The sequence below is a fragment of the Lates calcarifer genome, linkage group LG16_LG22 (genome assembly GCF_001640805.2).
Source record: "Lates calcarifer isolate ASB-BC8 linkage group LG16_LG22, TLL_Latcal_v3, whole genome shotgun sequence".
In the NCBI taxonomy this organism is placed as follows: Eukaryota; Metazoa; Chordata; class Actinopteri; family Centropomidae; genus Lates; species Lates calcarifer.
In genome coordinates this window covers 7194267-7209692 of record NC_066848.1, presented here as the reverse complement: position 1 = coordinate 7209692, position 15426 = coordinate 7194267, and the positions used below count along the sequence as shown (strand labels likewise).

The 15426-nt window shown below is 39.0% G+C and overlaps 2 protein-coding genes across 4 annotated transcripts; one reads left to right on the top strand and one right to left on the bottom strand.

The window, feature by feature from the left end:
• The first annotated feature begins 54 nt into the window (after positions 1-54).
• On the top strand, positions 55-4173 carry spef1 (sperm flagellar 1). Its single transcript, XM_018688236.2, has 7 exons — positions 55-210; positions 413-524; positions 1008-1155; positions 1338-1383; positions 2540-2624; positions 2720-2825; positions 3338-4173. The coding sequence occupies exons 1-7, from the start codon at positions 102-104 to the stop codon at positions 3449-3451; spliced, it is 720 nt and encodes a 239-aa protein (XP_018543752.1). The 5' UTR covers positions 55-101; the 3' UTR covers positions 3452-4173.
• Positions 4174-7439: 3266 nt separating this feature from the next.
• erlin1 (ER lipid raft associated 1) lies at positions 7440-15104 on the bottom strand. Of its 3 annotated transcripts, none has more exons than XM_018688237.2 (12): positions 15015-15104; positions 13735-13852; positions 13117-13198; positions 12253-12299; positions 12081-12142; positions 11846-11971; positions 11625-11698; positions 10848-10906; positions 10621-10712; positions 10366-10455; positions 10192-10271; positions 7440-10097 (listed from the first exon to the last, which is right to left on the bottom strand). In XM_018688237.2, the coding sequence occupies exons 2-12, from the start codon at positions 13845-13847 to the stop codon at positions 9906-9908; spliced, it is 1017 nt and encodes a 338-aa protein (XP_018543753.1). In that variant the 5' UTR covers positions 13848-13852; positions 15015-15104; the 3' UTR covers positions 7440-9905. The 3 variants fall into 3 exon arrangements, with proteins under 3 accessions (XP_018543753.1, XP_050932440.1, XP_018543754.1); XM_051076483.1 differs by having other exon boundaries at positions 13735-13848; positions 15015-15097; XM_018688238.2 differs by having other exon boundaries at positions 14934-15076.
• Positions 15105-15426: the final 322 nt, after the last annotated feature.

Genomic DNA, 15426 nt, shown 5'->3' with positions numbered 1-15426 from the left:
GCCTTAAACAACCTGTTGGTAGAGGGGAGCTAACAAGCTAGCTCAGTTAAACAGTTTGGATCTTTACAAACTGTCCCGAAACAGATGTCGCCTTAAGAATAATGGATCGAGAACTGAACGAAGAGGAGCTGCAGGACTTGTACGCATGGATAGACAAAATACCACTGTCCCGGCCAAAAAGACACATCACAAGAGACTTCAGCGACGGAGGTAGTTCACGTAGCCTTTGGCTTTGTTAGCAGTCCACAGGGAGGTAGAAACGACAAAGACAGCACGAGTAATATGACCTCGTATTAAATTTGTCACGTACTATCCCCCACTGAGGTCATTTAGTTTACGTGGTTTATCAGCTCAAATGTCTGTTTATGTATTTACTTGTGAGCTGACTCTGCCTCTGTTAAACTGTCTGCAGTGATGGCTGCTGAGGTTATAAAATACTTCTTCCCAAGGCTTGTTGACCTGCACAACTATATTCCTGCAAACTCCACACCACAGAAGCTCAGTAACTGGAACCTTCTCAACAGGCAAGAAACCTGTTGTTTTTATTTATTTGTTTATTCAAACCGCATGTATGGATCTGGTGAGGGTGGCTATGAATAGGATAGGGGTTACACTTTAAATACCCCTGTTTATTATTTATAACCAGACATTTCTAACAGATAATGATGTTGTTACAAGAAAATCTAAGTTTTTATTAATGTATTATAACTCTTAACACTTCAAGTTTTACTTTTTGATAAACTTTTGATACAAATGCTTTTGGTGAGTACAACCACTGGCCATCTGGCATTGAGAACCAGTCCCAACACACACCCACTCCTCCTCTCCCTGGCCATTGATATGGCACACAGCCAGCCACAGATTTATGAGACTTCACTGTAAACATATTGGCCCCTACGGTGTTTATCATCATCATGCATCATCAGTTAAATCACTTTCAAGCTGCAGCTCTTATTGTAATTAGTTTTGTAAATTAGAAACATCTGTATTTTTTTCTCTGTGGACAGGAAGGTGTTTTCCAAGCTGAACTTTCACGTGCCAGAGGAGACAGTAAAGAAGATTGTACTGAACACTGCGGGAGTGATAGAGTCTGTACTGAGCGCCCTAAGGGAGAAGATAGACAGGAAACTGGAGCACACCACAGACAATATACTAGTGTGTGATGTTTATGAATGAGAGAAATACATATCATGCCTCACGTTTTGTTTGTTTGGATGCTAAGCCAAAATATGAATTACTGTGGTCTCTTTCTTCAGTGTGGATCATGAAGCTGTGAGCAAGGCATTGAAGTTTGAAAACTAACTACATTTGAAACATTTTTTTTCTTTTGAACTCAGGATTTGGAATACTTTGATACCAGGAACCACGAGAAACCTCATGCAGGTAGAGTGGCTGTTATTGCATTTACACAAAACAGAGCATACATTTTTTCTCTTTTTTTCAATCAAACACAATCCATCTAGCCATCAGTTCAGTTAGACATCTTGTCCTCTGACTGACATTAGTTGACTTCATATCACATCACACGACAATGGTGAAGGTTTCATCAGAAGTTACAAAACCACACTGAAGTCAGTAAAATCACCCAGATTACAGAAACTGAATTGTTGAGTTAACAAGAATATGATGACTGTGTTTTGACCTAATGTCTACTACATGACCTATGCATTTGTGGAGTGCTTTAGCTGAGTGAAGCTGCACAGTCCAAAATTTGCTTTCATTTTTAGCACAGGCAGGGAAGTGGGTATAATTTTAGACAGTTTTAAATAGTCTACTAAAATAAATTGTCTAGTCTCATCTACTGGTCAGCTGACAAACACAAAATCAGCATATTCAAGACAAGCTGGGGGTGTTTTTTTGTGTGAGAGAAGTATGTGGTGACTGCTGTGAAGTCTGATTCTTCCTCTGAAATATTTTTCCAAGATCTTCTCTGCTTTCTGTCTTCTCTTGCCTGCTCTGATATGGTCAGGGCCCATGCCCTGCTAACAGCTCTCAGTTAATGCTAATCTGTCCCAGAGATAGCAGTGACCACACACAGACATACCTACATTTAACAACATCACAGAGGACTGATTAGAGAATGCCACGACCTTTAGGGAGTGAATCAGTGATGTGTCCCTCCTCCGTTTCCCACACCTAATTTGTCCCCGAGACTACCCTGTAAAGCTGACCTCAGGCCAGCGCCTCCTCCCTCTGCTTTTTCCTCTTCCATCTACACCTCATCCACAATCAGACGCACAGCTCAGGCAGGCCCTCATATCAGCTCCCAACATCACCAGATGGCCTTTATCGCTGGCCTGAGCACAGCACTACTTGACTTGAAGGCCTCCCGATTTTTCTCTTTCTCCATCTTATAATCTTACTTCCCTTCACCTCCCTTTAGCTTTGTGGAATATCTCCTCCTCCTATCTTCCTCCCTTTACCCCAGATGTGTCCATAAGATTTGTTGGATGAATCACTGCAGGTTTCTAATGTCAGCAAAAATTTTTAGTCACATTATTGTCTGAGAAATGTTATATTTTAGTTTTGTTGTCATTAGAAATTCGTCAGGCTGAAGTGAAACTCCTGGCTCAGCTGGCAGGAGAAGAGAAGAAAAAAGATGAGAAGAGCAGACTAAGAAACAGGTATGAGCAAAATGTTGCTTTTAATTTGAATTAAATTAATCAGTAGCAGAGTTTGTAACAGAAGTAATGTGTCTTCTTTTTTATTTATTGAATAGTAAACCACAGCACACGGTGCAGTTTTACACAGACATGGACCCAACTTTACGAACAATCCTGCAGGAAAAAGAGCAAGCTGTCATGGCTTTGCAGGAGACTGTGGAGGTACACACACACACACACACACACACACACACACACACACACACACACACACACACTCACTCAAAAACGGGTAACACTGCTGACTAGTAAAACATCTGCAAACAAAATCATCTTCCGTTTTGATATCCTGTAGGGGAAAAACATTGTCATACAGTTATACCTGTAATCTGTATGTGTGTGTGTGTGTGTGTGTGTGTGTGTGTGTGTGTGTGTGTGTGTGTGTCTAAGTGGGAGAGAGAGAGAAGTTTAGGTGTGTGTGATGTATGTGTCATAAGCTGTGTCAGCAGTGGTCAGTGAGTCAGTCTCTGCTCAGCGGATATATATTTTTTTTTTTCCTTTCTCTCCATGGCCAGATCTGCATTCTCAGGAAGACCCAAATAATGACACAAATTAGCAACACCTCAAGCGTTTTCATCAGCGCTAATGAAGTCACAGCTTAAGATAGAAGCCTCCTCTGAGTTTTACCACATCCTTTTACATCTTCTTGTGTGTATTAATGTGTGTGTGTGCAGATCCTGCAGATGAAGGTGAACAGGTTAGAGCATCTGATTCATTTGAAGGACATGCGTATTGAAGACCTGACGCGGCACCTGGAGATGTACAAATCCAAAGGCAATACACGCTGATACAAACACATATACCAACAATATGTAACACACAGTCACACTCACAAAATTTGTTATAGTAGCTAAGAGATTTAACCCTGTAACATCAACTCCAATGAACTCTCCAAAAAACTTTACTCAAGGCAAATGATTGTTTCCTATAACGTTCTGAGAATATTGTCCTACCAAATAAAATGCATGACACCTGTTGAAATGCATGAGTTCATCATCATCTTTTCTAAGTGAAGTGTGTTTTTGTGATGCAAAAGCAGGGGTTTGGTAATACTAATGATTCCAGTGTGTTTTCATAACATGACAACTGCACATTTCAAGAGGCTGTGATATATCTATCATGACCAAACAAGGGCAAAGCAACAACAGTTTTCTCCATAATAGATGATAAATAATATTTTTCCATATGTGCAAATATTGCGTCTTTGAGTTTAACCAATGTGATGTTCAGATGATTGCAATTCTGCTGTATATTATTTATTGGCCTGTTAATGAAACATTTTACAGATAATAGCTTCTGTGTGACGAGTGTGTAGAATGCATTTTTCATAGTGTTTTGTAATGTATTCTCTGACTTCTGTGCCTTCACACAGCCCATGACGTTTGACTGCCAAGTGCTCAATAAATCAACTAACTAACTAACTTTTCACCCTGTCTTTTTAGATGTGAGCCACATGTACTAAAAAAGCAGAGAAGATATCTGAAACTTAAGCTTTAACTAACTGCTACAAACAAATTTACATGCAGTGTTGTCACACTGTGACTATTACTTCCTTCTAGTTTTAAAATTACATCATCATTTCATTTATGAAACTCTTGTTCCTGTTCAAGTGTGAAGATTGGTCAAAGATAGAAAGCTGTTTTCTAATGATCTAATTTTCCACTGTAAGCGTTGGCTTTCAGAGTAAATGTACAATGAAGCTAACAAATATGGTAAAGCACGGCTGACGCAGACCACAGCCTGTGTTGTGTCTATTGATATGTAAAGTTTACATCACTTCCTGTCAGATCAGATCATGAGATGGGTTAGGTGGGTTGCTCTGTGTTGTCACATTACCATTGTGACCTGGGGGTGTCAGTCAGTATAGTGTGTTTGAGCTTGCCCCCTGTGGAGCAATATCAGGAGCAGCTGATCTTCTCCAGCTGCCTGTTGCTGTGACTGATTTCTATTGTATTGATCACCTTCACATCACCCAATCAATCACTATTATCAAGCTTGAGGCAGTATAACACGTGAACAAATCTTAATTTTTTTTAGCCTTAACACTTAAACATCTTTCATCACTCAACATAGACGGTATTTAGGCTTTTGTCACACTTGTGCTGATAATTAGAAATGAGGTCAATGATACATTCAGGAATAAGGAACACTGTAATGCATGTATTATATATACATTATACAGTGTAAATATGGGTTAGACTGACATAACAGCCAGCCAGACAGGATGACAAGTCTGTAACGCCTGCAACAAAATGTCATTTTGTTTCCACATTTATTTAATTTCATTCTATATTTTTTGGGTAAATTAGCTCTTGATATAAAGCCACATGTCCCATCTCACTGAATATAGTAGTGAATCACTCTGCCTCCCACTGCTGCTAATCACTGAACATAATAAATTGTTCCATTTAAAATGTATGACACAATATACTATATACTGTATATGTGTGTAAAAATATATATTGTTAGTAAAAGAACATGACACATAATTTTATATAACACACATTTAAAGCAAGTTGAGGAAAAACGTTTTTGTTTTTGAAACCAGCAGAAAACATGAGCAATCAATGCTAACCAAAACCAAACCAGAATATTCAGACTGGCAATCCACTTCAAAGAAGTCAAACTGTGGAATAAAGTATAGTCATTATAAGTATAAAACTAGCTAACGTGTATTGTAGCACAGCAAAACTTGACTAACAACATCACAAGGGATAACCAGAACAATATGTTGGTGGTAGACCGTTAACAAGGTTTCCAGAATTTGGAAAAATAAAATCACCATCAGCTGGTTTTAGAGTACTTCATCGATTTTGTTTTGCACTTCCACAAGTCTGCAGGACTTGTAAGACACAGTTTTAACAAAGAATGGTCAAAATCTAAGCAGCAGAGGCAAAGATATCCTAGTCCCTAGTGTGAGTCAAGCTAAACAAACACTGACTCCTCCGGTTCCCATAATGCAACTCAGCTTCTTTTTTCATTAAACCTTCTCTGCCTGTTAAATGCCCTCATCTTTTAAACTCCATCCCCCTAGCTTATGATGTAGGTTTTTGACATCATCGGGATTATTTGCCCAGAAGTAAGCCCCATTCAGAGCCACACATGCCTTAACACAAGTGCTTCCAAAGGCTGAGCAAAGGCTCCTCACGATGAGTAAAGTGACCTTTAAGGGTAAAGTTGATGGAGAGCCCCTTTGAATGCAATTTACCTTAATAACTGATAATCTATGGCAGAAGAATAAAGAAGAACAAAGCACAAATCGCTCGATCACAACCACAAAATCCATCCAAGGGTCACCACAGAAATGTAGCGGAGGTCAGACAGATCTTTGAGAAACAGCAATGGTAATTCTCTTTGTGTGAGCGTGTGTTTCACGCCAACAAATACACACAGACACAGGATAGGAATGTGAGAGAAAACTTGCAGAACAGAGCAGCTATTGATGCAGGCGCTGTCTGTTGCTGGTGAATCATATTCAGAATCACACTGCTGTTGGGAGACTAGATTTACAGTCCTACACTCAGAGATGAGGGACCACACCCTTGTATTTCTGGGTAGGGACAGGATCTGATGATTTGAAGTCAGGGACAAAAGGAAGGAAAGAGAAGTGCTGGCTCATCCAGAAAACCTGACCTTGACCTCAGTTCCTGAGACTTTGTTTGCTGACTTTGTGCAACAGATACCAAATCAGACCACCCGTTAAAATGAGCACACACCATCAGGCATCCACAAAAAAAAAACCCCTCTTCACTTATGAAAACAAGATGAGGATGAGTGAAGTTTATTTACACTCACAAACATGCTTTATGATCACGTTTCTCACAAATCTGACACGAGGAAAACTCAGATCTGGGGTCAGATGAAGACTAAACACCCTCCCCCAGATTGCAAAGGCTGATAGTTTGGCTGTGAGGACTCCATAAGGACTGAGAGTTCATAAGAGGAAACTATCCTTCATCTGGTCACACAGCCAGTGGTCACACGCACTCACACACTCTTTGTATGCTTCCTGGAAAGCCTTTGTGAACAGCTGACTGGCCTCACTGAGGGCAGGACTTGAGGTCTGGAGTCAGTCTCTCGGGATGACCAGTTTACAAACTCAACAGACAAATACATATGTTTTTTCTAATGTTTACAACACATTATGTGGGTTAGAACAACAGGGACAGTGTGATAGACTGTGTACATATATTCAGTAAGCGTTCACTGGGTCATCCTGGTGTTGCCACAACCACCCAGCCACTTAAATGAATAACTAGTCATCATGTGCACATTGTATGATTCCTCACTTTTCTGACAAATGTAATAGTCATTTTCTGGACTGAAATTAGTCATAAGATTTTGAGCTGGATGATATTAAGAAATAATGGAGTGAAACTGAACTATTTATGGTCAAAACCAAACTTTAAACTTCGGTTTGTGTACTTAAAGTGTCCAACACAGTATGGGAACTCTGAGGTCCAAGTTTCACATAATTATTGTTATTAAAGCTGTACCCATGTTAAGAAAGTACATTTTTATCTATCTAAACTTTCACAAACATTTCTCTAAACATTGTTCTCATTATGCAGTATTTTATTGACTCTTTTTTGTGCCTGTGATTTATTCTTCCATTTAGCTCAGTCTCCTTTGTCTCTCAATCACCATTTGGTAAAGACTTGTTCTCCAGCAAATGAATCAGAGCATTTAGTATTTAACGTAGTGTTAGCTCTCCTCCTGTTGGCATCCACGTGTACTACACAACATCCACACAGAAATAGGCAGTGAGAAGAGAGATACCAAAATAGGTTTTATTTTAGAACATTGTCAAAACTTGAAAACATTTTTGCATATAAACCTTTTAAAACAAGGAGACGATGTTTAAATTTCACAGATTGTACAAAATATTGACAAAAAAAAAATCTTTTTCATGAGTGATTCATACCCATCTTTTGCATCTCTATTTGAACCCACCACCAAAGCAAATGCAGAGTGCAGCCTTTAACTGGCATCCGGAGGTCAAGTAAATGTCACAACATCCTTCAAGCACTATTAGTGTCCACTGCTAGTTGTGTCTTTCCCATGTTAGAGTCTACGATGAGGCCGTACAGTACAGCATGTACATCTAAGCTCTTAAGAAGTCTCACAGCCAAGTTCAGGAGGAGCCTTTTAGTTTATATGAACTGCTGAATCTTTCAATCTGGGGTCACCCGTTACTATTTAAGGCTTGAATTCTGAATAGTGGAAGTATTTCCATGTTTCTGAAACACAGAGCTGAACAAAATCCAAAAGCTTAAACACAATATAAACTAGCACCAACTTGCATCTGCTTTAAGCCTAAGCATCATTCATCTTTAAATACAACAAAGCTTGTTTTTGTGTCGTACTGGAACTCATGTCTTTACACAAAACTGATTAGAGGTTAAACAAATTCTACTCTATAATTAGGAGCTGTGTGTTGGCATTAAAATCCTTTAGATTATCTTGTTTGGCAAAGACTCAAAAACTTTGCAGTACATCAATTCTTTAATTACAAAAAAATGTAAGCACTGAAGTGGAAGGGAGCTTTTGTTTGTATAATTTCTACTCTGACAAACCAACATCCTCATAATGTTCAATGTCACAGACACCTACTGTAAATAGATGGTGCAATAAAACAGCGAAGGTGCAATAAAAATGTCACCTTAAATATTAACCGGGGACAAATTTTAACTTTAAATGAAAGTGGTGTTTGTTTTTTTTTTTTTTTAAGACAATCAACTTTAATTTGACATTAAATCACTGCTTTGGTTGTCCTCAAAACATTATTGTATTATTTTACTGCTTCACTGCATATAAGCTCATTTTCTTTAATTTTGACTTTTGAGGAGTATAAGCTCTGTCCAACACTGAGCAGCTGTTAAAATAAAGTAAAAGTCAATTTCCTGAGAATTTACATTTAGCCACATCTCAATAAGCTGTAAAAGAACAGAGTAAGCAGACAACGCAGGCACTACTAATCATCTGAATCAAGCCAATACAAATTTCCCCATGCATGGTCACAAAGATCAAAACCAGATGGAGGACAGAAAGAAACTTCTTCCAGTGTAACGACCCACTGGTATTAAACTGCTTTATTGTTTCATTTCCATATTAATTAACCTTTAACTATGAATCATCTTGAATTAGTTCAGAGAAAATCAGAATCTTTTAGCAGCACTAGAACCTTTTTTTTCTCAGTTGGCTTCACAGTAAACGCCACAGTAGATCTTAGTGCAGCTTCTCAAGCCTTTCTGCGGCAGCTGGGACCTCAGTCACAACTACAAACAACAGCAAACCATCACCATGCTAACAGAAAATAAACTACATTACAACCAGACCTTCACCACTGTATATTAACTTACCTATGAACACATGACGACAACCCTCCAACCTCAAAGACTTGAGTATCTGTAGAAAAGCATCTACTTTATACAGGCTCAGGTGAAAATTTAACAAAGTCAGGCCACTTGATTGTAGAGCAATATCGTTTTGTTTTTTTTTGTTTTTTTTTAAAAAAAGGGCTCCATGTAGTGAACGGCTGTGCTGCAATATCCATGTTTATAATGCTCAAACTACTGTATTAACCTGTCGAAACTATTTTAAAGTCAACCACCGGCAACACTAGATATGTGGTGTGACTAAACAGCCCTCACACTGACTCATGTGGAGAGAAAAGAGCCAACTAGTGTACCTTCCTGCCTGGCACACTTACACAAACCATCTTGCCTTTAATTAGTGTCACCTGTCAGATTCCAGTTCAGCTAAACCAGAAATTAATTCTCAAAAATCATGTTAATTTTCATTACAAATCATTCCTCTTGCATACAACCAACAAAATGAATGCAGATCCAAAAGCAAAGTTCAACACTGCACTGATTGCAAGCATGTGTAAATTAGGGCGACTACTTGCTGTCGCCTTCCCAGGCATAAGCATTTATTATGCTTTTGATTTTTAACTATGGCATCATTCCCATCCCTAAAACTCGTCTTTTCCCAAAGAGTGGAAGGTGGAAAAATATATTCCCTTTGATCTTGAACATTCCTACCCCTCTCACTTTTGCTTGTCTTTCACTTTACATCTTCCCACTCTTCCTTTGCCATTTAGATTTAAGACTGAAGCGTGCTGTTCACCAAAATAGCTGCAAACGCCATCCCACCCATCACCTTCAGTTCTGTGTTCTCCGCCCCACAGACAAAACAAGTCCTCATCAGTCTGTCTTGAGCAGAGGCAGGACTGCGAACTCACTGCCTATCTGGCTTTCCTTTACGTATGTCTGGTTCAGCACTGGGCAGATTAGGGGAGGGCGCAGACTTTGGCGGACTGTTGGTTCCCTCTACAAACATGTTGGGGATGTCCTGGCCAAAGTAGATTTTACTGTTAGCTGCTATGGCCTGGTACTTCATCAGCTCCAGGTACTCTGGGGTTAACTTCAGCTGTAAAGATTCGGGAAAAGGACAAGAATATGTGAGGATTAAACCCTATAATGTATGTTTATATGTGAAACTGTGTCTGCTCTTTTTTTTTTACCCTGTTTGCTTCAGCAAACTTGGCAGCTGTGTAATACTCTGCATCAGCCTTTGCCTTCTCCCTGGCCAGGAAGGCAGCATCTGAGACAAAGAGTCAGAAACATGAAAAACCTGCTCACCAGAAGAGAGACACTAAATCATCCCACTGAAGAAAATGGATATTAGTTAAGCTGACCCTCTATTTCAGATATCCTCTTCTCCGTCTCTTTTTCCATCACCTTCTGCTGGAACTGGATCTCTGCTACCTGAGCCACTTTCTGAGCCTCTGTAGGACAGAGAAACCTGTGAGCTTCAACAACTGTACAGAAGGTGGAGGCTGATGGTGGGGTTACACATGACTGCCTGAAAAGGGGAAACTGCTAAAATTGTAATGATGGTCATGCAAATGAGAACACAGCCGAGCTGAGTTACAGTAAAACACCACAGTTACCTATAATGGCCTTCTTCCTTTCAGTCTCCGCTTCCTTTTCCACCACCTTCTGAGTCTGAGCTGTTATTAACAGACGAGTCTTTTCTGCTTCCCTGCATAAACACAAAAAAGGTTCTTGTAAATATTCTCCTTTCTGCGTGGTCTTACTTGAACTAAGAGGGTGGGTCACAGGGAATCTGAAACGTGCACTGAAGACGGTACTGGTGAGGATAGATTTACAAACTCACATGAGTTCAAAGTTCCTCCTGATAGACTCAGGGATCTTGGGCTTGGTAACACGGACTGCCTTCATCACGGTGTTGAAGCAGAGCAGAGGAAAAGAGAAAAACACAAAATGGGCCCAAGCTCACAATCAATCTGCCAATATATTAGGGTTTTCTGGTGAGAACTGGGCTAGTACGTAGTGCTGATTCAGAATTTGAGTGGAAGGTTGATTAGTTGGGATGGAACAACTGGTCATGTGCCTTTTGGGCCACGTTTCCATTTTGGACAGATGTGACGTACACAGACATGTTGTATTGTGCTTCCACTGTGTTCTCTGCAGTCACTGCATTTATGTTCTTTTTTTTCACTTTGTCATATAGAATATACATTATTTCATTCACTGTGATGCAGAGTAGTGATCACAGTGAGTTGAAGGTTTGCAGTGTAAATATAGATCCAATCACACTACTTGTAGTCACGACATGCTATCTCTATGGCTGACATAGCCCCAGCGTAGTTACATTTTTAAGCAGGTGCAGCTTGGCAATGGCACAGTCTATAGTGAAGGTACAGCAGCTATGCCTAAGGCTCCATAGATACTCCATAACACCCTCATGCACAACTATAAATCCAGCTGATGTTTTCAACACCCTTTGGAAAAACACCAAATTTTGTTCGTAACCAGCATGTTCTAGCCACGAGCAAGCCAGATTCCTCTAGCTCCCACTGACTCGAAGCCCAGTCCCTCTACTCACTAAGCACCTCTACTGCTCAAGTTATGTGTGTAGGTGTTTAAATACCTGTATTGTGAGTCCAGGGGCCATAGCATTAAGATCTTTCTGCAATGCAGTCTTCAGGTTCTCATCTATAATGTCTGCAAACAAAAAAAACAGCAGCTGTTTGAATACACAACATCCCATGGGTCACATTGTAGGCATTTCAGAAATGAACACACAAGTTGTGTTCTATGTAATGCACTGAAACCAAACAGTACTATCTGTTGTATCAAAACTGTACTCACCAAACAACTCAATGTAAACCTCCTGTAGTGTGTGTACACTGCAGAACTGGTTGAGTTCGTGGTGAATCTTGTTGAAAATTAGAGTTTTGTCGTAATCAGCAGTGTAGTTCCTCACAATGTCCACCACTGCACATAAATGAACAAAAGTACGTATTGTGATGCTGAGTAGCTGGCAGGGTTCATGACACAAAGGAAGAGGAACTTTTGCAATGAAGTAAATTGGAACATTTTGTACCTGCAGAAGGGACCAGCATGTTAACAACTTCTATTCTGTCAAAATAGATCATCACACCACCACTGTGAAGAAAAAAAGAATGTTAAATACATAATCATTTTCATCAATGGATTGATTTTTTTCTTTCTCTCTCTCTTTTTTTTTACAGTTACATCATTGCACTCAGTCTTACCTTGTTCCACAAGGCACATTCTTGATCTCATCAGTCTGGAGAGTAGTCTGAAAGAAAAAAATCAATGCTTATTCTCCTGCTACAAAGGTCTACTCGTGAATGTGCATTTAGATTTTACAGGTGACATATTTAGGCAAGAATGAATGAGGTGTAGAATACATACATCACATATTAACTTCACCTTTAATCTTGATTGTCAAGTAGTAGTTTAACAAAATGTTATCACATAATAAACACAGAACATTCTCCATGACACTGGAGCCTTGACCATGAGATGCAGTTGTAAAAGCTCAGGAAAATGCTGGGTAATAGACCTTGAGTTAAGATAATTTATTAAAATTTACTGTTTATGTTCAATCTCATATCCAGATTGTAGGCTACTACAAAATGTCTTTCATATTTATGTAATTTTTCCACTTGTGCAACAAAAGATGATTGAACCTTGAGTGTGGTGTATAATCCACTTTGACTTTAATTAGCTTTCGTTGAGCCAAAAGGCAGCGTTTCTCAATTTCTGAATGATAAAATGATGTAGGTATTAGAATAAATAAATAAAGACTGCAACCTAAATATGAGATATGAGCTCACATATTTTTTGTAATTATGTCGTAATATAGAACATGCTATATTTTAGGACACATTCGATACTACACTTATTTAGTCACACAACTAATGGTGCATAAACTTGATTAAAATAAGCAGCCCTGCAGCCATGGTTGAATGGCAACTGTTTGCATGTGGTAGCTGACTTATTTTTAGAAGATCCCATTCTGGTTTTCATGGTGCAGCACCGTATGATTGACTCTTACTTTCCACATGTCTCTGTTAAAAGACCCAAGTTTCAAGGCTGAAAGATAAGTTTACCTGCACTGATCTGTAGGTGGTAATGAAAGGCAGCATGATGTGATATCCAGGTCCATTGGGAGAAGTCAGCAACGCCCCACCCCTGAAACAAATACAAACAAATTATTTGGTCTGACCTTTCAATATAAGATTGTCTACTGGTTTTATTTAAAGAGGACAAAAAGACAGAGAGGTGTTTCTTTCAGCAATGTGATCCTGTTATTTAGGCAATCTCATAAATGTTAAAACTATTAAGGTCTAATATCTATATTTTCATGTACTTTACACTCAAGTTGTGAACTTCTAGTCAATCTAATTTCCCTCAAGAGCTAACCTTCCTTATTACTGTTGTGTATCAACAGTAATAAATCATATAGTCAATGTTACATTTAATTAGTTTGTACAAATGCAGACACTTGTACAACCATGCTCAGATCTGGAACAGAAAATACTGTACTGTACAAGTATATGGTAATGTCCTCTCTTTCTTCTCTTTGGTCAAACAGGTTTGAAGCATCAGTGCCCCAGATATTTCCATATCCAGGCCGAATCTCTGTGAATCATTATCAGGAAATAGGCCTCCTACAAATAACAATAAGTGTTGTTTCTGTTATGAGCAAAGGGTCAGTGTGGTGATACCTGTAGTAAACAGCAAGGTGTCCTTCCTCTATCTTGTGAATGGAGGAGTGCAACATGATGGCCATCACTCCTGCTATTGCTGCGAATACTGCCCCTACATGTGGCATCGTCATCCTTGCTAGAAAGAAGCATAGACACACTAAAATATTTATCCAACATAATGTACTCGGGCCACCGTTACGCTTATGGTCAGACCTTCACAGTTTCAGCAGCAATATACAGTCAATAACCAGCTAATTTCGGACATACAGGCAAACTTAATGCAGTTTATTCCGCAAACCTTGCAATAAATTCTACCTTCACAAAGGTTTTAATGTTCAGCTCTGAACATCAGAGGTGCTGATTCAACTTCATGATCAAAACTTGTTTTGGAGGCTGTAGTTTCTGGTGTTGCTGAACTGCACTGCATTATACCAAGAGGCGTTTTAGTCTAGAGTGAAAGTTGACAAAATATTATATAGTAGTATTTTAAAAGTAATTGCACTGACTGTTATATAATATTGCATTGAATATTGCTGCATTTTCGTTAATAAACTAGGTTTATGAACTTCCATGAGACTGTTTCCTCTTGCTTTCCTTTTTTATAATAACAGATGTAAAACATAACGAAAGCATCATACATTAAGACTGAAATTTAGCTGGTAGATGTAGTGTATCCTGACTTTTAACACAGGTGTACCCAGGTTAAAAACGTCAACTGAACGCAACCCATAGTCATTCAAAGTAGAAAGTTCAACATTTAAAAGCTTCTCCGGCAACTTTATAGTTAATGTTTTAACCCTAAAGTGGCTGCTTTAGTACTTAGCGTGTATAGTATACTGTTAAAATAGTGCATTATATTTACCTGCCTCGGGTTAAAAAGTGCACTTCACGAGCAGCCTGATCATTTAACAGCTAACGCTAACATACAACATTAGCTTGCAGAATGACATGTAGGAAAGAAACTGGCGACTAATTCCTCTACCAGCACAGGCAGCAACATCATTGCACAACAGCTGCGATATGACCATCACACTGCACGTCTGAATTAATTTAATTCAACCATAGCAAAGCCTGACACACCAGCCTTAGTAACGTTAACCTAGCTAGCCGGGTTAGCCAGCCAGCTAGCTCTCATTATCGGGTGGGTCAGTTTCTTGTAGCTTCATGCTAACGTTAGCTTGTTAGGCTGCTAGCGTAAAGCAAACGCGTTAACTCACCTTGCGCTACGCTGAAATACAATGATCGATATGTAAGCGTTAGATTAGAATTAGCGGCTGGTTTATTATAAATAAAATTACCACTGTGTCGAACTGCCTCCCCTTCTGTTCTTATCACTCAACGACCCATCCCCCTCACCCCGCCTCATCCCGCCTCCCACAGGTTTCTCGCTTTTACTTGTTATATGATGCTGCCTTCAGGCGCTGTTGGAAATATTATGATTATTATTCAGTACAACTCTTTGCTTGGTAAAAATAAACAAATAAAAAACAATTAAAATTAAATAAAAACAGCCTTTAACATGAGGACGGTAATGTGCAAAATGACTTTTAACAAAGCACTGATCTAAAATCTAATGGATAACGGCTTCTGTCACATAATTTATTTTTTATTTTATTGACATAGTAGACAATTTCCTTCTGTTATTTTCTTTACATACATAGATGTATCATATAAATATTAAATATTAAATGTGTGTTAAACATGTCCATG